At 33.8% G+C, this 22,021-nt stretch overlaps 1 protein-coding gene across 2 annotated transcripts in view; it reads right to left on the reverse strand.

Annotated features, from left to right (window-relative positions):
- LOC114491767 (sulfotransferase 1 family member D1) overlaps positions 1-17,001 on the reverse strand; it is a 39,714-nt gene extending 22,713 nt beyond the window's left edge. Inside the window, exons 1-2 of one of the 2 annotated variants that reach the window (XM_028506045.2) lie at positions 16,912-17,001; positions 1,302-1,459 (exon numbers count right to left, since the gene is read on the reverse strand). In XM_028506045.2, the coding sequence (XP_028361846.1) occupies positions 1,302-1,449 (148 nt within the window). In that variant the 5' untranslated portion in view covers positions 1,450-1,459; positions 16,912-17,001. Of the gene's footprint in view, positions 1-1,301; positions 1,460-5,683; positions 5,790-16,911 lie in introns of those variants that run through there. The other variant, XM_036021485.1, reaches the window with a different exon arrangement.
- Between the last annotated feature and the right edge of the window lie 5,020 nt (positions 17,002-22,021).

Consider the following 22,021-nt stretch of genomic DNA (forward strand, 5'->3'; position numbering starts at 1 on the left):
GTAGTAAGAAAAGAAAGAAGAAAACAAGCTTTTGCCAAAACAAGCTTGCTTTTAATTTCTGCAAAAATCTGTATGGTTCGTTTGTGTACTTTCTGGTAGGCCCCCATTGCTCTCACCATGTTTGTAATGTTGGCACATCAGAATCCCATGAATTCAAGGCTTTCATCCCAGAACTTGTTATATATCCCTTTGAAGTAATTTTAATATTTATAAGCTAAAAAAGATCAGTGGTTAATATGCTAATTAAAAACATCTTTTTCTCCTTTCCATTTAGAAATGAGACAAGAATATAAATGGAAGTTGACATTAGAGTTTAGTAATTAGAACAGTGAGTGATTGTGGGTTCAAGTAAATGAGCTGGTTAACAGGTTGAAGACAGCCTCATCTCTGACATTTCTCTATGTCTATCACTGGGTAAACTGGAAGGCTCTGTCATAAAAAGACCTGAAGAAATAAACATCGTTCTTACTGAGTCATTTTAAATTCTCTTTTCTGAGACTGTATACTAAAGATAGCAGTTCTTTAAATTTATAACAAAGTACTTCTAAACATATTTATACATTTAAAGTAATAAAATATTAATATTTTATAAAATATTTTTCAATGAATATATTTAAACATTAAAATGTATAGGAGTATATACATATCCATATATTCCTATTCCAATATACCACTATCATTTTATATTCAATTTTAATAATTTTTATTTGAATTTGAGAAGGAACACAAAACAACAGCATTAATTTTCCTTCATATAGAGCCTGCATTAAATTGTGGGCCTTTCAGAATAAGAAGTGAGTTTGTCTAATTTGGGACAAAATTATCCCAGCAACAGCTACAGTGTTTGCTTGACAAGCGATCTGCAGAGCAGCGGGCTTACACATATGGATCAATAACTGATCAACAAGTACAGATGACCTTTGAATGGTGAGGTGATTAGGGGTGCCGATCCTAACTTAGGACTCCTCCAAAACTTAACTACAGACATCCCTCCCCAGTATTCACAGGAAGTTTGTTTCATGACTGCTGCAGATACCAAAATCCCCAGATGCCGAGGTCTCTCATGTAAAATGATGTAGGACAATGCATGCAGTCAGCTCTCCACACCCACGGATTCCCATCTGAGGATAACAAATACGGGTTTCCACCTGTGGTTGGTTGAATCAGCTGATGCACAACCCAAGGCTATGGCTGACCAATTGTATATTTTTTTTAAGAAAATGTATATATAAGTGGACCTTGCAGTGCAAAGCCATGTTGTTCAAAGGTCAACTATACAAATAAATAAAAAAAGCTCTTACCGGATTTGGGGTAGGTGGAGATCAAAAGGTCATCTGGTCGGGATTCAAATGACTCCACCTGGGACCACTCCTCAGCAATGCTCCAGAAGAGAGGGACACCCTGAACTTCCACTAACTCCCTTCTGTAGATATTTGGCTTGTTGTCCATTTTTGAGAGACTAGATTTTATATAAAAGGACACAAGTTAAAAAGTCTTTGTTTTAATAGCACTGATCAATAAAAAATGAGTTTTATTAAGTGAAATAATATTCATTCCTCTAGATCCAGCAGCATCAGATCATAGTACTACTGCACATTATGAATCAGCAGAAGGAAAAAATGTCTTATAAAAACCACTGAGTTCTTGCACCATTTATTTTATATGTGCTGTTTATATAGTAATATCATCAGTACTTTTTATGTGTACTTAATTGTGTACAGTTTTTCCTGAGGCAAAGATTTCTGGGACATGTGATAAAGTTACAGGACCTTGAGGTGTCTTTCTTCACCACCACGCTGTAATTCATTGCAGTGGGAATCTGAAATAGCCCCCTAATTGCATTGAGCACTGTTAACTATAAAACCAGCAGTAGCCTAACCTGGTACTTCCTTCTCTTAAGTCACTCCCTGGGTTGGTAAAAGTAAATTATTCTAAGTTATCTCTAAGATACTATAAGAATAAAAGGGGGTCAAGAAGAAAAGAACCCGAGGTAAGTGTAGCACTGGAAGTACATTGCTGTGATGAACTTTTCAGCATTAGTGATATCATATGTCATTGTATATTCTTCTGATGTCATGTGTAAAAATGTGGAAAACACTGAAATATAACTTAAATCCTACTTCAAAACATATTGTTTCCCAATTTAGCATGAGCTGAATGGTAATTTTCCTTCTTTAAAGTTCTAGGGAAATGATTTAAAAGCCTTCCTGAGGCCCTTTAGCAGCTGCTGAATCTGCAGTAATTAAAATCAGAAGTGTCTGAAGTCAATGGACATGCCTTAGCTTGCACCTTTTTGCAAAGTGCTAATATTTTATCTTCTGTTTTTATTTCTTTATATTCCACCATTCTCCTGCCTCATCCAAGTCCCTTTTGATTTTAAAGGTTTTGAAGTTGCAGGATACAAATTCTTACATAAGAATCTGTTCTATATCTATATCCTAATAAAAAACTATCACAAAGAGAAATTAATAAAATAGCTCCATTCTCAATTGCATCAAAAAATAAAATACCTAGGAGTAAATTTAATCATACAAGTAAAAGACCTGTATAGTGAGAACTATAAGAAACTAGAGGAAAGAAACTGAAAAAAACCCCTAATATCTGGAAAGATATTCTGTGCTCATAGATTGGAAGAATGAACACTGTTAAAATGCCTGTACCACCCAAGGTAATCTACAGATTCAATGCAGTCCTTATCAAAATTCCAGTTACATCTTTTACAGAAATAGAACAATCCTAAAATTTTTATGGAAACAAAAAATACCCAAAGTAAACCAAAGCAATCTCAAGAAAGAACAAAGCCAGGCAGGCATGTTGCTCCATGATTTCAAACTATATTTAAGTGTGGTATTTCATATTTTTGACCATATATGTTTCTGACACTTTCTTGATTTTTATGTTACTACATCCTGGTTGATCTTTTATCTCTTTAATTCTCAACTTTTCAAAGGAATATTTAGGACAGAATTGTGTTCGTTGGAGTCCCATAGTTCCTAGTTGGCTCTCTTATTGTACACACATTTCCATGATTTTAACCACCACCTGAGAGCTGATGCTCCAGAAGGTAGATTTATCATTTGTTTATTCTGGGACCTACATATTCAAATGCTATTGTGCATTTTTCCCTTATGTTCCTTAGACATCTCAAATTTAATAATTACAAATTTAACTCATGAACCTTGCTCTTCAGTGACCAGTTCTTGTCCTCGAGTCACTATGCATCTTATAACTTAGTGATACCACATTCACCTCACCACTCAAGTCTGAAATCTGGAAGTCATCTTAGATTCTTTCTTCCCCTTGACTTTTCCAGATCCAATTGGCTCACAAATCTGATTTTTCTTTTCTTTCACGTATCCCTGTGAAAAGCAGCTTCTTTTCATGAATTAGCTTAGCAGTTAAGACTGTAAGGTCTCCAAATTTATAATTAATATGCTATATCTGTTATTTATTACCAGTGTGACTCTGGGCAAGTCAAAATTCTGAATTTAATTTTCTAATCTTAAAAATGGAAGTGAATATTTACTAACTTTATGCAGCTATTGTGGTAGAGAAATAATATGATAGACATAATGTGCATGTTCATAAAACATGGTATATATTTGGTAAAGGGTAGCTATTATTAATATTATTATTATTACCCATAAAAATACAGGTATATCTTAACATATGTCCTTATCATCATAAACTCTGTACTATGGCAATGGTCTTAAAATGTGTCTCCTTGTCTCTCAGCTCATTTCCTCCCTTCTCCCTGTCACCTCTCAGTAAGATGTCTTCAAAAACCTGAGCACAACCACCTCATTGAAAGGGTCAAGTTTCAAGAGCAGACCCTCCCTCTGATTACCTCCACACTTAGACTTTAGCCTCTCACAAGAGGCAGCCAAAAAAAAAAAAAATCACCCACCCCTCACATCTAGCTGTTGCAATTTTGTTTCTTTCTTTGAGCTGATATTGTTACTTCTCTTATCTATCTGGAGAATTTCTGTTTGTTTCTCAAAATCTTGTACAGATTACACATCCTCTGAAAAGCCTTCCTCATGACCTAAAAACAAATCTCTCTTTTCCATTAAAGACTTCCTCTTTTCTATTTTCTTCTCTTGAATATACTGGTATTATTTTATACATTTTTAGTGTGTTGTTATTATCAGTTCACAATGTCTGTTTCTTTGATTAGAAATTAGGGTCATAGTCCCGGGAGTCCTTTCCTTTATTGAGGTTAATAAATATATACTGAAATGAAATGAATTTTCCCTAATTCTCTAGGAGGAATAACCAGGGATTGAACTACTTTATGTTACCACTATAACTTTATAACTTTGGCTAACAACATGACACTGTGGGATATACTGGAAAGTATCAGTCAATAGGCCATAAACCCACTCAATGAGGAGTTTATATTCTAAATCATTGTTCAAAATACACACACTCTCTCACATCACATACACCCCCACAACCCTGTTTTCAGTATATGTATTGTTATTTAAGTTTCATAAAAGTCTTCCAATTTAAATCCTATTTATCCCCATTTTATCAAGGGGGAAATTGGCATAGAGAAAATTAAGAAACTTGCCCAGGTCACACTGTCATTAAGTGGCAGAACTGGGTTTGAGCTCAGTCTGACAACAGAGTCAGCAACATTAATTACTTTTCTGTACTACCTCTTAAATATAAACATTGAAAAGATAAATTCCAATACAAAGCAACATAAGAGAATTGTCATATTATGTTAAGGTGGTTGTCAGGTCTGTAGTACAGGTAGTGTGATTTGATTTTTGATTATGAAATTTAGAGATACAAAAGAATATTCGTGGTAGATTTTTTTCCCTCACTTATCTTATTCTTTTCTTTTTCTTTTTTTTTTATTGTTGTTCAAGTGCAGTTGTCTCCATTTTCACACCACCTCAGCTCCTGCCCCACCCATCCCTGCCTCCCAACCTCGAACCTACCCCCTTTGGCTTAAATTTTGAAAACACAATTTTGAAGAGAATTCATTGTGGTATATAATGTGAATATCCACAAATAGTATAAAATTCAAGAATTTTCTTGTTAAATTTTTTGATAAGTTTTCTTCACACATTTCTCCACAAAATGAAATAAGATGTTAATTGTATCCTTTACTGAGATGCCTGAAATTTTTGCCCAGTGGAAATTTGTGGGAAAAGTTTAGAGAACCCTAAAAGTTAATCAATAAACTGTTATTTAATTTTTTTAAAAAAGAATATCCTAGGCAAAATATATAAAACAACAGTATTCTTTTTTGCTCAATATTTTACACATTAAAGTGCTTTATAAATTTATGGAGATTTAATGTACTATAGTACATATGAAATGAGTTTTAGAAAACCTGATTCACACTAATGATTTATTTCAATAATATTGTATTTGTTATTTATATATTTTAAGTGAGTATATAAAATTTTATTAGAGCCATTTCTAAAGGGACAAATTATATATTTTAAAACTTGTTTTATGTGTGAAAGCTGTATAATATTTTAATTTAATTTATGTATTGTTTGTATCTTTTAGAATATCTGTGTTTTGTTAATATCTGGTTATTTTAGGATATCCTTCGAAGAGGAACTAATCACATTAATGTATTCAAATTTTGCACGAGTTCAGTAGTTTAAATTAGCATTACAACTCCTACAACACCCAAGCAATGAAGTCAAATTTAACTTACCTTTAAACTCCTGAGAACTTTAAATGGTCCTCAGGTTAAGAATCAAAGCCAAAAAAATCATTAGAAGGATGATACCCTTGAGTGGCATATAACACTATGTGAGAGAGATTGAGTTTGTAAAAGCTCATGAAATGTAGACGATCATGTTTCTTAGTAATCTTTTGTTTACTTCTGTGAAGATGTCCCTGGACATACAACTTCCTCTAGAGGATAACTGTAGGACCATGGAAACAATTTAATATCCTTCATGCTGTGAAAGTCATTGTTAGTCCATCGTTTACCTGACTGAAACTATTGACTCTTATGCCCATTGGTGAGTTACAGGTAGAAGCAGAAAAATCAAGTTTCATGGTTTGTGAAATATTGTACCTCAAGATATGAGGTAAAATAATTTTCTTGATGACTAATTTTTCTTAGTCATTAAGAAAAATTGAATAGTTAACTGAAAATGCATTACCATATTCTCTTAGAAAGTGATATTTTTATATTTAACAGATTCTTCACCTAAAAAGAACAGGTTTTATTAGCTTCTTTTTAAATATGTAAAAGTTAAACTATTATAAGGATAGCAAAAGCTAAACTATCATAAGGATAGGCTGTATTTGTGGGGGGTTTCTAAGCACAGCATTGGGAACCTGAAGACAAACATTAGAGCCCAGCTCTTCCACAAACCTGCAGTATGACCTCATACATACCTCATATTTCTGAGTCATATTGTACCTGCCTAAAAAATACGGCAAACACACAAAATGATCACTCCAGTTTGTTTCACATCTAAAATTATACAACTTTAAGTGAGATTAATACTTTTTGATTAGCAGACTATATTCTTTAAGTCACAACAGAAGAAACAAGAATGAGCAGTTGAACAAAACAGTCCTTTATCACTGAAAAAATCCCATAAAAATACCATTTCACTTTTATAAAAACTGAATGTCTACTTTAATAAAAGTTTATAATTTATAAAAATTGAAAAGTGATAAAATGCAGTTCTGTACTTTACACATGACCAATGCAAGTTTATCTCTGAAATAATTGAGGCAATTTCTTGGCTTTTGACTTTTGCATTTTTGTTGTTTACTGCACACCTAGAAAAGAAGCCATGTCCTTTTCCAACATACTGTATTTTTATAAATAATCTTACTTTATATTCCACAATCAAATTTAGTTAGCTAAAAAATGGAGTAATATTAAGGCATAGGCTATGAGGAAGATTAATATTTATTGAATACTTATAGGTATTATAATGTTCATATCACATATTTCTACTTGATAACTTGAAATTACCTATAATAAGAGTTTGGAAAGTCATATGATAATTAGGAATTTTCAGAGTTTATGCAACTTGCCCAACTACAAAAAACTTACAAGTAATAAAATCAGGTACCAAATTCTGGGGTGTAACACACCTAATGGGAAAACACTTAGCTTTGTTGCTGGAAAGGACAGTGCTAGAAAAATCTAGAACTTACCAACTCTTAGCTTTGGGGTAAGTGAACTTTTTTATTTTTGAGCACAGAAATGCTCATTTTATTGGATGGTATCCAATTCATAAAATCAATGTCACTGTGATCCTTTTCATTTTTTATAATTTCATAAATGAAATAATTAATGTGTATAAAGATGCAGCATGCTATCTAGCATGTATAATCACTCAATATAGCTCATGTATTACTAAAAGTATCATCTTACCACTATTTATACCATCCTAATCTGAAAGTTCATGCTCATTTTTATTTTCAACACTGTCTTAAATCAAATAAAAATGTTCACTATTTCAAAAGAAAAGAGATAGTTCACCTACAGAACTATTCATAATTCATCACTCAGTGCCACATGAAAAAGAGAAAATGGGTCTAAGGTTTTATATTTAATCTCTGCCTTATAATTAGTCTTTAGCAAGTCATTAATCCTATAAATGCTTGGGAACTTTAGCCCTTAAGTGGGGATAATTGCAATTACCTGTCTCCTCCTACTTACACAGAAATTCTAATGTTAAATATACCCCATTTTTTGATATCTTCAGGCAATTAATTGTACACAGTCAGGAAATACTGGATGCCATTTGCTGTGAAGCAGTATTGTATTGTTAGGGTCTTTTAACATAGGCATTTGTTGGTAAAGAGTTAATGTGGGTCCCAAAGGCCTAATGAAATCCAGAAAACACCTCCCCAGTATCATAGCAATGGAAGACTGATGAGATCATCGTCTATGTCCTAAAAGCATAAACAACACTGCTTATAACAGGCTTTGCTTGTTTGTCAGCCTAAATTAAATATATGTTTGAAATAAGATAATAAACATGTACATTAAAAACATGTGTATGTGTGTGTTTGTGTGTGTGGGTTTGTGAACTTGATTTCATCTTTGCTCCTTTTTTAAATGATTTGGTTTCCTATCACCACAGTATTGTATGATTTTACCTACAGATTTAAGTAGGAGATTGAGAAATAGAAAATATCCTGCAGAGTTAGTTTCAAGACAGGTTGACTGAAAGTGTCCTGTTTTATTAAATCAAAAGTAAGCAAAAGTGGGTAAGTGGAGAAATAAACATTTATGGAGCATCAAACTATAGATTGGGCTAAGTTTAAAGGGTCTTTGAAGTAAGATTTCAAATAATTTATGTAAATTTTCTTTACCATAATGTCCTCATTTGTAAAATTATTTTGTGTCCCGTTATATTGGATAGTTGTGAGAATTAAATGAGTATAGTACTATGTTTGACATAAAGACCAATACAATTCTAATAACAAACATGATGATAATAGTAACTTAGCCTTACAACAACTTTTGAGATACATATTATTTATCTTCATCTTCTAGTGAAAAAAAATAAACCTTGAAGAAGTTACGAGCACCTCCTGAATTCAAAAAACATATACATAATGAAGTAAAATTTGTAACCAGTTTTATACATTCTGAGACTATCGTTTTTTTTTTTCTCCTTCAATTAAATAGTTAATTTTCTTTTTAAAAAATCTAATATGGAAGTGTGTATCATTTTGAATTTGTCACCACAGCTTTGACCAATTGCCAGAGATTTTAATATCCATGTTTTTATTTACATATAATTTGTGTTTAATTATGTGATGACTGCTGACCCAATAGGTAATTTAAAAAATATATATTTGGTTTGGCTTTATTTTCTAATCAGCTGGATTTTACAATAACAAATTTTAATTAGATTCTCAATGCTAATTTGCTGGCCTAGAAAGGTAAATATTACAAATTCTACATTGTAGATTTTATGGTGATTTTTCTTATATAAATATATGGTCATTTGCTTCAAGTTTATTATCTATTGGCATTATGAGTATAAATCTGCTATTTATATATGCACACATAAATATGAAATCCATTGGGGGTGACATTGACTAATAAAATTATATAGGTTCAGGTATAAAATTTTCATCATATTGTATATCATCTGTTTGTCATATTGTGCTCACCCAAAGTCAAATCCTCTTCCTTCACTATTTATTCCTTCTTTGCCTTCTTCAACCTCCTTCAAGCTCCTTTTTTCCTCTAGTAGTCACCATACTATTGTCTTTGTCTATATTTTTTTGCTTAATCCCTTCACCTCTTTCACCCAATCTCCCAACCCTCCTCCCCTCCAACAGCTGTTGGTCTGTTCTATGAGTCTGTTTCCGATTGTTTGTCAGCTTATTTTGTTCACTAGGTTTCCCATTTAAGTGAAATCATAGTATTTGTTTTGCTCTGGCTTATTTCACTTGGCATAACACTCTCCAGGCTCATCCATGTTGTTGCAAAAAAAAGGTAAGATTTCTTCCTTATTACAGCCAAGTAGTATTCTGTTGTACAAATGTACCACAACTTTCTGATCCATTCATTTACTAATGGGCACTTGGGCTGCTTCCAAAACTTGGCTATTGTATATAAGGCTGCAGTGAACATAGGAGTGCATATATTCTTTTGAATTAGTGTTTTGGTTTCTTTCGCTAAATTCCCAGAAATAGAATTGCTGGATCTGGCAGTTCCATTTTTAATTTTGTGGGAAAACTCCATACTGTTTTTCACAGTGGCTGTACCATCTGCATTCCCACCACAAATGCACAAAGGTTTCCTTTTCTCCACATCTTCACCACCACTTGTTGTTTGATGATTTATTAATGATAGTCATTCTGACAAATGTAAGGTGATATCTCATTGTGGAATTAATTTACATGTCTTGGTGATTAGTGACATTGAGCACTTTTTTGTATATCTATTGGCCATCTGTATGTCCTCTTTGGAGAAGTGTCTATTCAGGTCCTTTGCCCATTGTTTTAAATTGAATTGTTTGTAGTTTTGGTGTTGAGTTGTATAAGTTCTCTATAAATTTTGAACACTAACTGCTTATCAGATGTATCATTGATGAATATGTTCTCCCATTCAGTGAATTGTCTTTTCATTTTGTTAATGGTTTCCTTGCTGTGCAAAAACTTGTTAGTTTGATGTAGTCCCATTTGTTTATTTTTTCTTTTTTTCCCTTGCTCAAGAAGGCATATCCAAAAAACATATTGGTGTGAGAAATGTATGGTATTTTAGTGCCTATGTTTTATTCTAAGATTTTTATGGTTTTGAATCTCACATTAAAGTATTTAACTCACTTTGAGTTTATTCTTGTATATGGTATAAGAAGGTGCCTAATTTTATTTGATTTTTTCCATATAACTGTCTAATCCTCCAACACTATTTATTGAACAGACTACCTTTACCCCATTATAAGTTCCTGCCTCCTTTGTCAAATAATGATTGACCAAAAAGGCATGAGTTTATTTCTAGGCTCTCTATTTTGTCTCATTGATCTATATATCTGTTTTTATTCCTGTACCATGCTGTTTTGATTAGTATGGCCTTATAGTATATAGTTTGATATCAGGTAGCAGGATTCCTCCAACTTTGTTCTTATTAAGATTGCTGTTGTTATTTGAGGTCTTTTGTGGTTTCATATAGATTTTTGGCACATGTATTCTAGTTCTGTGAAATACAGAATTGGTATCTGGATAGTAATGACATTGAATCTATAGATTGCTTTGCATAATATGGACAATTTGATGATGTTAATTCTTCCTCTCCATGTACATAGGATGTGCTTTCATTTATTTGTATTTTCTTCAGTTTCTTTCTTCAGTGTCTTATAATTTTATGAGTATATCTCTTTGCTTTCTCGATTAAATTTATCCCAAAATGTTGTTTTTTTTATGTATTGTGAATGGGATTATTTTCTAAGTTTCCCTTTATGATAGTTCATCATTGGAGTATAAAAATGCAACTGATTTCTAGGTATTTATTTTGTATACAGCTACTTTACTGAATTTGTTTATCAACTCCACCGTTTTTTGGTGGAATCTTTAAGGTTCTCTATATACATTATCTTGTCATATGAAAATAATGAGTTTTATTTCTTCCTTTCCAATTGGGATACCTTTTATTTCTTCATATCTGTTTGTTGTGGCTACATCTTCAGTAATATGTTGAATAAGAGTGGTGAAAGCAAACATCAGTGTCTTGTTCATATTCATAAGGGAAATCCTTTTAGTTTTTGCCCATCAAATAAGATACTAGCTGTGGGTTTGTCAATATCAATATATTTTTAAATCTTTTAAAATTTAATCTGTTGAATAGATTTTTATTGTGTAAGATTTTCCTCTGTATGTTTCTACTAATTTCACCAAAAATTTTTTACATATGCTATATGAGTTTTTCTTTTTTACTTTGAAAGTATGCTATTCAAAGCATAAACTTTTGACTGTTTTGTATTTATTATGCAACATATTTACTATCATAGATTCACCTTTCTACCACTTAAACCTTTTGATTTTATCTTATGAGTCAATAGTATTGTTACTTTTTTGCCAGTATCTGTTACATGTTTCTTAATTTAAACTTTTAAAAAATCATAATGTGTGTATAGACATATATATACCATGTTTATGTAGTTTTGATTTTAAATCAATATGAGCACTTTTATTAATAGAGTTATCTCATTATTCTCTTTTAAAATATGTTTCCTCTTTCCTTGCTCATCTTTAACTTCTGTGACTACAGTAACTTTTACATCATGAGTTTCTTTTGAGGATAGGAGACAAAATGCAGTGTTTTTGAGAAATAATGGTATTTATGTAAACTAAAAGCATTGCTAATTTCTGCTAACTTGAGAAAACTATCAGCTTTTGAAATGAGTTTCAAGGACTGTTTTATAGCTATTTGTATCAAATTTCAGAATACAAGAGGACATTGCTCTTAGGTATGATGAACAGAGGTATAAATTTGTTAATGTTCCAGGGAATTCAAAGAACCAAAATGGTGTTGAAACTGCCCTCTAAATTCTGTGGACCATCATGAAGTACTAAATGAGTCATGTGACCCAAAATGAACTTTTTTTTAACCACATAAAAACTTTTAGTTTTTCTGGAAACTTATATATCATATGACAGTATATGGCTTCAACTATATATTGCTATTTTTATTTCCTGTACTCTGCTCTATTTTGTCAAGAAAGCAGATCCAAACCTGATTCAAAAAATATATAGACTAGCATATTAGAATTACCCTAAAATGAATCGCAAATACTACCTGTGCATGTATATGTGTGGGAAAGAGCATGCATTGTATATGTGTATGTTATATGGACATATACACATGCATACATTGACCCACAGGACATTGTAAAATATTATCACATGATGTCTTAAGTAGAAGTAAGTAGGGACTTTTATTCCATCTTTTTTTCATGTGCACATTTTAATTATTAAAAGTTTCCACCACCACCCTCAACTATTTTGTGCTGTGTATGTCACTGCTTTATGTAAGTTATTTTTAAGGTAAACTCAGATGTTATGTTTTGGAAATGTCTGCAATAATAGATAAGAATAAAATCATTTATTTAAAAATGTCCGTTTAAAAAATACCTGAATTTAGAGGCTTCTGGCCAAGAAGAAGGCACAGATTGACATGCTTTTCTTCCTTACACAACTAATAAAAGGACAACAACAAATTAAAAAACAAACAAAATAAAAACAAAAAGAACTACCAGAAAATTAAACTGTATGGAAGTCTGGTAACCAAGGTGTTAAAGAAGAAAAATTCATCCAGACTGGGCCACAATGCAGCACAATGGGTGGCACCACCCTGGAAAATACCTAAGTCTTTGCCCCTTACAACATAACAGGTACAATGAGATGGAGTAATATGGCCCAATGAAAGGACAGATCAAAAATCTATAAAAAGAACTAAGCAATGACAAAATAGCCAACTTATTAGATGCAGAGTTCAAAACACTGTAATCAGGATGCTTACAGAAATGATTGAGTACAGATGCAAAATAGAGGAAGAAGTGAAGGCTATGAAAAGTGAAATAAAGAAAAGTATACAGGGAACCAACAGTGAAGGGAAGGAAGCCAGGACTCAAGTCAATGATTTGGGACAAAAAAAAGAAATGAACATTAGACCAGAACAATATGAAGAAACAAGAATTCAAAAAGATGAGGAAAGGCTTAGGAATTTCAGGGCAAATTTAAATGTTCCAACATCCAAATTGTAGAGTTGGGAGAAGGAGAAAAAGACCAAGAAATTGAAAACTTATTTGAAAAATTAATGAAGGTAAACTTCCCCAATCTGGTGAAGGAACTAGGCATACAAGTCCAGGACACTCAAAGAGTCCCAAAGAAGTTGGACCCAAGGAGGAAGACGCCAAGACATATCATAATTAAATTACCCAAGATGAAAGATAAGGAGAGAATCTTAAAAGCAGCAAGACAAAAAGAGACAGTTACCTACAAAGGAGTTCCCAGAAGACTGTCAGCTGATTTGTCAAAAGAAGCCTTGCAGGCAAGAAGGGACTAGAAAGATGTATTCAAAGTCATGAAGAGCAAGGACCCACAACCAAGATTACTCTACCCAGCAAAGCTATCATTTAGAATGTGAGGACAGATAAAGTGCTTCCCAAATAAGGTCAAGTTAAAGGAGTTCATCATCACCAAGCCCAAATGTTAAAGGTACTTATTGAAGAAAAAGAAGGTGATCAAAACAATGAACAATAAAATGACAACAAACTCACAATTCTCAACAACTGAACCTAAAAACCAAAAACAGAAACAAAGTAAGGAAACAACTAGAACAGGAACAGAATCACAGAAATGGAGATCACATGGAGGGACCTCAGTATGGATGGGGAAGTGGGAGTATGGGGGAAAAATGACAGGAAAAACAAAGCATAATTGGTAGATACAAAATAGGCAGGGAGGAGGTTAAGAGCAGTATAGAAAATGGAGAAGCCAAAGAACTTATATGTATGACGTAGAACATGAAATAAGGGGGGGATATTAGAGGGAATGGGGGTGCTGGGTGGAGGAAGATTAAGAGGAGAAAAAAGAATGACAAAACTGTAATAGCATGAAGAGCATGTAATAGAAATAAAATATGCTTAAGAAATTCAAAAAAAACAAATGCTATGGTACATACACACACAACTTTTCTAGGTGACATTTTCTTCAAAATTTATTATTAAAGTTCAAAGTATACATGTTATATTGATACTATTTAATATCAATATCAGATGCCAAATGCTATTTCATATGGTATGACAAACTCTGAAATAAAACATTTCTATGACATTGTGGCATCTTTAAAAGATAAATAAAACAAAATAATATATATTGAGAAAGAAAGAATTTACAGATACAACCCATGAACATGAACTAAGGGGGGAAACAATGGTGGAAGGGGGGTGCAGGGTAGAGAGAGATGAAGGGGAGAAAACAAATGGGGCAACTGTAACAGCATAATCAATAAAACACATTTGAAAATAAATATTTGAATTAAAACATATTTTCCATTGTTAAAATGTTGTGTTTTCAATACTAAAACAACATAATTAATTATATTACATGATTCTTCATCTACCAGGGCTTTCTGTACTGAAGTGTTGTTCTTAGAATATAGCTTTGACAATGAACCCAAGGGAGAAGATAAAGGGATATAAACAAACTCATACAAAAATGGTTATTCAGTAAAGTGACAATAGGAGAATGCATGTAAAAAAATAACTCAAATCTTGTTTTAGAACCCTGTGACAGTAATTAATTTTTAGAAATTTGAGAAATTTATCACTATAGTGGTTGTCTGATTTAATGATTAAAAAGATTGAATACATATTGAAGTGAAAAATACTCCATACACCCCGAATAGCTGCTGCAATTTTGAGAAAGAAGAGTAAAGTAGGAGGGGTCACAATACCCGACACTAAACTATACTACAAGGCCACTGTAATCAAAACAGCCTGGTACTGGCATAAAAACAGGCACATAGACCAATGGAACAGAACAGAGAGCCCACAAATATACCCAAGTCTCTATGGTCAATTAATATTTGACAAAGGAGGCAGCAACATTAAATGGAATACAAATAGCCTCTTCAACAAATGGTGTTGGGAGAACTGGACAGCCACGTGCAAAAAAATGAAACTTGAGCACCACCTTACACCATATACAAAAATAAATTCAAGGTGGATAAAAGACTTAAATATAAAACGTGACACCATTAAAGTCCTAGAGGAGAACGTAGGTAGGAAAATCTCAGATATTTCACGCAGAGACTTTTTTACTGACGTGCCCCCTAGAGCAAGGGACATAAAGGAAAAAATAAACAAATGGGACCTCATCAAAATTAAAGCTTCTGCACAGCTAAAGAAAACAGTATCAAAATTAAAAGAGAACCAACTGTATGGGAAAACATATTTGCCAATGATACCTCAGACAAGGGTTTAATCTCCAAAATATATAAGAACTTACAAGACTGCACTCTAAGAAGACAAGGAATCCAATTAAAATGTGGCAAAGGACTTGAACAGACACTTCTCCAAGGAGGACATACAGAAAATCCAAAGACACATGAAACGGTGTTTCAATATCGCTAGGTATCAGAGAGATGCAAATTAAAACCACAATGAGATACCACTTCACACCAGTCAGAATGGCCATCACGAACAAGCAACAAACAACAAGTGTTGGAGAGGCTGTGGAGAAAAGGGATCCCTAGTGCACTGCTGGTGGGACTGTAGGACTGGTACAACCACTATGGAAAGCAGTATGGAACTTTCCTCAGAAAACTAAAAATGGATCTGCCTTTTGACCCAGCAATTCCACTGCTGGGACTCTATCCTAAGAACACTAAAACACCAATCCAAAAGAACCTATGCATCCCAATGTTCATAGCAGCACAATTTTACAATAGCTAGATGCTGGAAGCAGAACCTAGATGCCCATCAGTAAATGAATGGATCAAAAACTATGGTACATTTACACAATGGAATTCTATGCAGCAGAAAGAAAGAAGGAGCTCCTACCCTTTTGCAACAGCGTGGATGGAGCTGGAAAACATTATGCTAAGCGAAACAAGCCAGGCAGTGAAAGACAAATACCATATGATCTCACCTTTAACAGGAACCTAACAACAAAACAAAGAAGCAAGCAAAATATAACCAAAGACACTGAAATAGAGGACAGGCTGATGGTGAGTGGAGGGTAGAGAAGAGGGAATTTAAGGGGTCAGTGGGAAGGCTCACAGGAACAAACTTAAAGGGTGATAAACATGGTGATAAACTAAGGGGAGGGTGGTACTGGGAGGGGAGTGGGAGGGTGGGTGGGGGGACTGGATTGGGATTAAAAAGGAGAAAACTGTATTTGAACAATGATTAAAATAAAAAAAAAATACTCCATACAGTTAAAATATTTTTGAAATAAGAGATAAAACATTGATTCATGGAGAACGTATTTTCTAGCATCAGTACAATACATTTTTTGTTTTTGAGAAGCTGGAGACATACTCAAAAGCAGGCTTGTGAAAATCATTTTGGGAAAGATCTGATTTTTATGTTTCCACAAGTAGAATTTTTAAGAACTCATTCTAGCAGTGGTTTTTACAAGAATATTCTTTTAAACTAAATAGAAATGCTGAGAAGATAAATGACTAAAAACTTTTAAAAGTATATTTAGTTTTATAAACTTAGAATTAATAGAGCAGACTACCTCAGCACAATTTTACATATGAAATTAATCCTGTCCATTTATGACAGGAAATCAAGACCAGATAATACCCCAATAATTCCCTTTTTAAGGCAAAATATCCATAGTAGAATTTTCCAGTTCTCATTCTCTATTTTTACTGTTAAATTTAGTTTTATTACAAAATGTCAGCACTTTAAAGACAGCTGATAAATGACTTACTAGGTAATTGTCTTGAGGAGCTGGAGGTCCAGATTTCGTTTCTAAGTAATTGGTTAGTGGAAGTTTCACCCTGTATATTGTTTCAGTCAACCAGGATAACTGGTTATATGCATTAAGAAAATGAAAGGTGAAGTTCACACAGCAGTATCAAATTAATGATTAAGCTGTACAAAGTCTGTTGTTTTGAACACTAAAGGTATAAGGAAATGCTTTTTGCTGTAGCTTATGGGAGGAAATAGAACGAAACAAAAGCCCATGAAAAGCAGCTAGAATTAGCTAACAGCAAGTAATTATGTAAAGTAAATGAAGGCTTTTTACACTGACTTTTCCTTTTGCTCTGATTTCATGATAAAAGCCAAGCAAAACACAGATGGTCGTTTCTTGGTTCCAGTGATATTTTTTAAAATTATTTTATTGTTGTTCACTTACAGCTGTCTGCATTATCCCCCACCACTCCCCGCCACCAACCCAGGCCAATCCCACCTCCTTCCCTTGCTTCCCACCCTCCCCCATGGTTTTGTCCCTGTGTCCTTTATAGTAGTTTCCGGAAAATCCTTACCCCCACTGTGCCCCCCCCCTTTGGCTGTTGTTAGGTTGTTCTTCATTTTAATATCTTTGTTATATTTTATTTGCTTTTTTTGTTTTGTTGATTATGTTCCAGTTAAAGGTGAGATCATATGGTAATTGTCCCTCACCACCTGGCTTATTTCACTTAGCGTTATGCTCTCCAGTTCCACCTAGTGATCTTATTAGAAATCCTCACTTAAAGGGGCTTTCTGTATCTCCAAAACTTTATAGGCAATTTAGACAGGCAAGAGTATGCACCCTGTATAGGACCAAAGGACAGAAATGCAGCCAGAAAGTTGGGGCACACTCTGAGTTGGATAAGAAGCTAGAAAAATTCCTGGGCAAGTGAAATGGGGAAACAGAGACAATATACTTAAACAAGGCCAAACAACTTGAACAATTTATGGCCAGCTTGTGAATCTAAAAACCTTATCTTCCCTAACAAAGGGCAGTTGAGAATAAATGGTTTATACTTCTCCTCCTGGACCAGAGAATAAATATCTTAAATCACCCTGGTCAGGATGGTAGAGGACAGAGACCCAGGGTTCCTTCCTGGGTTGTCTATTCTGTTTGCATTGATCTGTGTTTCTGTTTTTATGTCAGTATCAGGCTGGTTCTGATCACAGTGACCTATAGTATATTTGGATACCAGGTATTGTATCCCTCCAACTTTGTTGTTCTTTCTCAAGATTGTTGAAGCTATTCGGGGTCGTTTACGGTTTCAATATGAAGTTTTGGAATATTTGTCCTAGATTTGTGAAATATGCCATTGGTATTTTAGTAGGAATTGCATTGAATCTATAGCTTGCGTTGGGTAATGTGGACATTTTAATGATGTTAATACTTCCCAATCTATGAATACAATATGTGCTTCCATTATTTCTATCTTCCTTAATTTCTTTCCTTAGTGCTATATAGTTTTCCAAGTACAGGTCTTTTACTTCTTTGGTTAAATTCATTCCTAGGTATTTTGTTGTTGTTTGTTACTATAGTAGATGAGATTTTTATTCTTAGTTTCTCATTTTTGTAGTTCATTGTCAAGTATACAAGATGCCATCAACTTCCAAATATTGACTTTGTATCCCACTATTCTGCCAAATTCACTTATTAGGTTGAGTAGTCTTTTGGTAGAATGTATAGGGTTTTCTATGTACATAATCATATCATCTGCAAATAATGATAGTTTTACTTGTCCCTTTCCAATTTTGATGATTTTTATTTCTTCTTGTGTAATTTCTGTGGTTAAGGATTCCAGAACTATACTAAATTAAGAGTGGTAAAGGCAAACACCTGTGTCTATTTCCTCATCTTAAGGGAAATGCTTTTAGTTTTTGCTTGTGTGATGTTGGCATGCTATCTCTCTTCCAAATTTCCTAAGTGATTTCACCATAAATGGACGCTATACCTTATCAATGCTTTTTCAGCATCTATTGATATGATCATGTGATTTTTGTCCTTCATTATGTGGTGTATCATACTTGATTTGTGAACATTGTACCATCCTTGTACCCCTGGAATAAATCTCACTTGATTATGGTGTATGATCTTTTAATGTATTGCTGGATTTGGTTTGCTAGTATTTTGTTGAGGATTTTAACATCTATATTCATGAGAGATATTGGCCTGTAGTTTCCTTTCTTTGTTGTGTATGCCTGGTTTTTGGATTCAGTTAATACTGTTCTCCTAAAAGGAGTTTGAGAGTCTTCTCTCTTCTTAGAAATTTTTGGAATGGTTTGAGGATAGGTGTTAGTTCTTCTTTGAACAGATGTTAACATTTGCTTGTGAAAACATCTGGCCCAGGGTTTTTTTGTGCCAGGAGTTTTTTATTACTGCTTCAGTTTCACAAGTTATTATCAGTCTATTCAGATTTTCTGCTTCTTCTAGATTGTTTTGAAAGCTCATATGTTGCTAGAAATGTACCCATTTCACCTCAGTTTTTCAATTTCTTAGCATATAGTTGTTCATAATAATTTCTTACAATCTTTTGTATTTCTGTTGTATCACTTGTTGCTTGTCCTCTTTCATCTTTAATATTATTTATTTGGGTCCTCTCTTTTATTTTTATTTTTTTGATGGGTCTGGTTAAGGTTTTGTCAATTTTGTTTATGTTTTCAAAGAATTAGCTCCTGGATTCATTGATCCTTCGAATTTTTGTTTTCTGTCGCTGGGTCATCATTTCCTTCTTTCTATTCCCTCTGGGCTTGTTTGTTGTTTTTTTCCTAGTGTTTTTTAGGTATACTGTTAGATTGTTATTGGAGATCTTCCACCTCCTTTAGGTAGACCTATTATGCAATGAACTTTCTTCTCAGGACTGTTTTTTCTGTGTCCCATAGTTTTGGGATGTTGTGTGTTCATTTTCATTTGCTTCCAGGTACTTTCTTATTTCTCCCTTGTTTTCATCGTTAACCTATTTATTAGTAATAACATGTTATTTAGCCGCCATGTATTTGAATGTTTTTTTTTTCAGTTGAGTTTTAATTTCAAGCCATTATAATCCAAGGAGATGCTTGACATGAATTTAATTTTCTTGAATTTGTTAAGGCATATTTTGTGTCCTACTATGTGGCCTATCTTTGAACATGAGCCATGTGCATTTGAGAAAAATGTATAGTTTGCTTCCTGGGGATGAAGTATTCTGGAAATATCAATTAAGTCCATTTGATCTGGTGTGTCATTTAATGTTGCTATATTCTTGTTGAATTTTTGTCTGGAAGACCTGTCTATTGTTGACAGTGGGTGTTAAAATTCCCTACAATGACTATATTGCTGTCAATCTCTTTCTTAAAGTCCTCTAAGAATTTCTTTTTCTTTTATTATATTTTAATCATTGTTCAAATACAGTTTTCTCCTTTTTAATCCCAATCCAGTCCCCCCCACCCACCCTCCACTCCCCTCCCAGTACCACCCTCCCCTTAGTTTATCACCATTGTTTATCACCCTTTAAGTTTGTTTCCTGTGAGCCCTTCCCACTGACCCCTTAAATTCCCTCTTCTCTCCCTCCACTCACCATCAGCCTGTCCTCTATTTCAGTGGTCTTTGGTTATATTTTGCTTGCTTCTTTGTTTTGTTGTTTAGGTTCCTGTTAAAGGTGAGATCATATGGTATTGTCTTTCACTGCCTGGCTTGTTTCGCTTAGCATAATGTTTTCCAGCTCCATCCACGCTGTTGCAAAGGGTAGGAGCTCCTTCTTTCTTTTCTGCTGCATAGAATTCCATTGTGTAATGTACCATAGTTTTTGATCCATTCATTTACTGATGGGCATCTAGGTTGCTTCCAGCATCTAGCTATTGTAAATTGTGCTGCTATGAACATTGGGATGCATAGGTTCTTTGGATTGGTGTTTAGTGTTCTTATTAGGATAGAGTCCCAGCAGTGGAATTGCTGGGTCAAAAGGCAGATCCATTTTTAGTTTTCTGAGGAAGTTCCATACCTGCTTTCCATAGTGGTTGTACCAGTTCTACAGTCCCACCAGCAGTGCACTAGGGATCCCTTTCCTCCACAGCCTCTCCAACACTTGTTGTTTGTTGCTTTGTTCGTGATGGCCATTCTGACTGGTGTGAAGTGGTATCTCATTGTGGTTTTAATTTGCATCTCTCTGATACCTAGCGATATTGAACACCGTTGTCATGTGTCTTTGGATTTTCTGTATGTCCTCCTTGGAAGAAGTGTCTGTTCAAGTCCTTTGCCCCACATTTTAATTGGATTCCGTGTCTTCTTAGAGTGCAGTCTTGTAAGTTCTTTATATATTTTGGAGATTAAACCCTTGTCTGAGGTATCATTGGCAAATATGTTTTCCCATACAGTTGGTTCTCTTTTAATTTTGATACTGTTTTCTTTAGCTGTGCAGAAGCTTTTAATTTTGATGAGGTCCCATTTGTTTATTTTTTTCCTTTATGTCCCTTGCTCTAGGGGGCACGTCAGTAAAAAAGTCTCTGCGTGAAATATCTGAGATTTTCCTACCTACGTTCTCCTCTAGGACTTTAATGGTGTCACGTTTTATATTTAAGTCTTTTATCCACCTTGAATTTATTTTTGTATATGGTGTAAGGTGGTGCTCAAGTTTCATTTTTTTTGCACGTGGCTGTCCAGTTCTCCCAACACCATTTGTTGAAGAGGCTATTTGTATTCCATTTAATGTTGCTGCCTCCTTTGTCAAATATTAATTGACCATAGAGACTTGGGTATATTTGTGGGCTCTCTGTTCTGTTCCATTGGTCTATGTGCCTGTTTTTTATGCCAGTCCAGGCTGTTTTGATACAGTGGCCTTGTAGTATAGTTAAGTGTCGGGTATGTGACCCCTCCTACTTTATCTTTCTTTTCTCAAAATTGCAGCAGCTATTCGCGGTCGGTATATAATTCCATATAAATTTTTGAAGTGTGTTTGTTCTATGTCTGTGAAATATGCCCATTGGTACTTTAATGGGAATTGCATTGAATGTGTAAATAGCTTTGGGTAGTATGGACATTTTAATGATATTAATTCTTTCCAATCCAATGAACACGGTATAATGTTTCCATTTGTTTGTGTCTTCTTGATTTCTTT

The sequence above is a fragment of the Phyllostomus discolor genome, chromosome 1 (assembly GCF_004126475.2).
Source record: "Phyllostomus discolor isolate MPI-MPIP mPhyDis1 chromosome 1, mPhyDis1.pri.v3, whole genome shotgun sequence".
NCBI lineage: Eukaryota > Metazoa > Chordata > Mammalia > Chiroptera > Phyllostomidae > Phyllostomus > Phyllostomus discolor.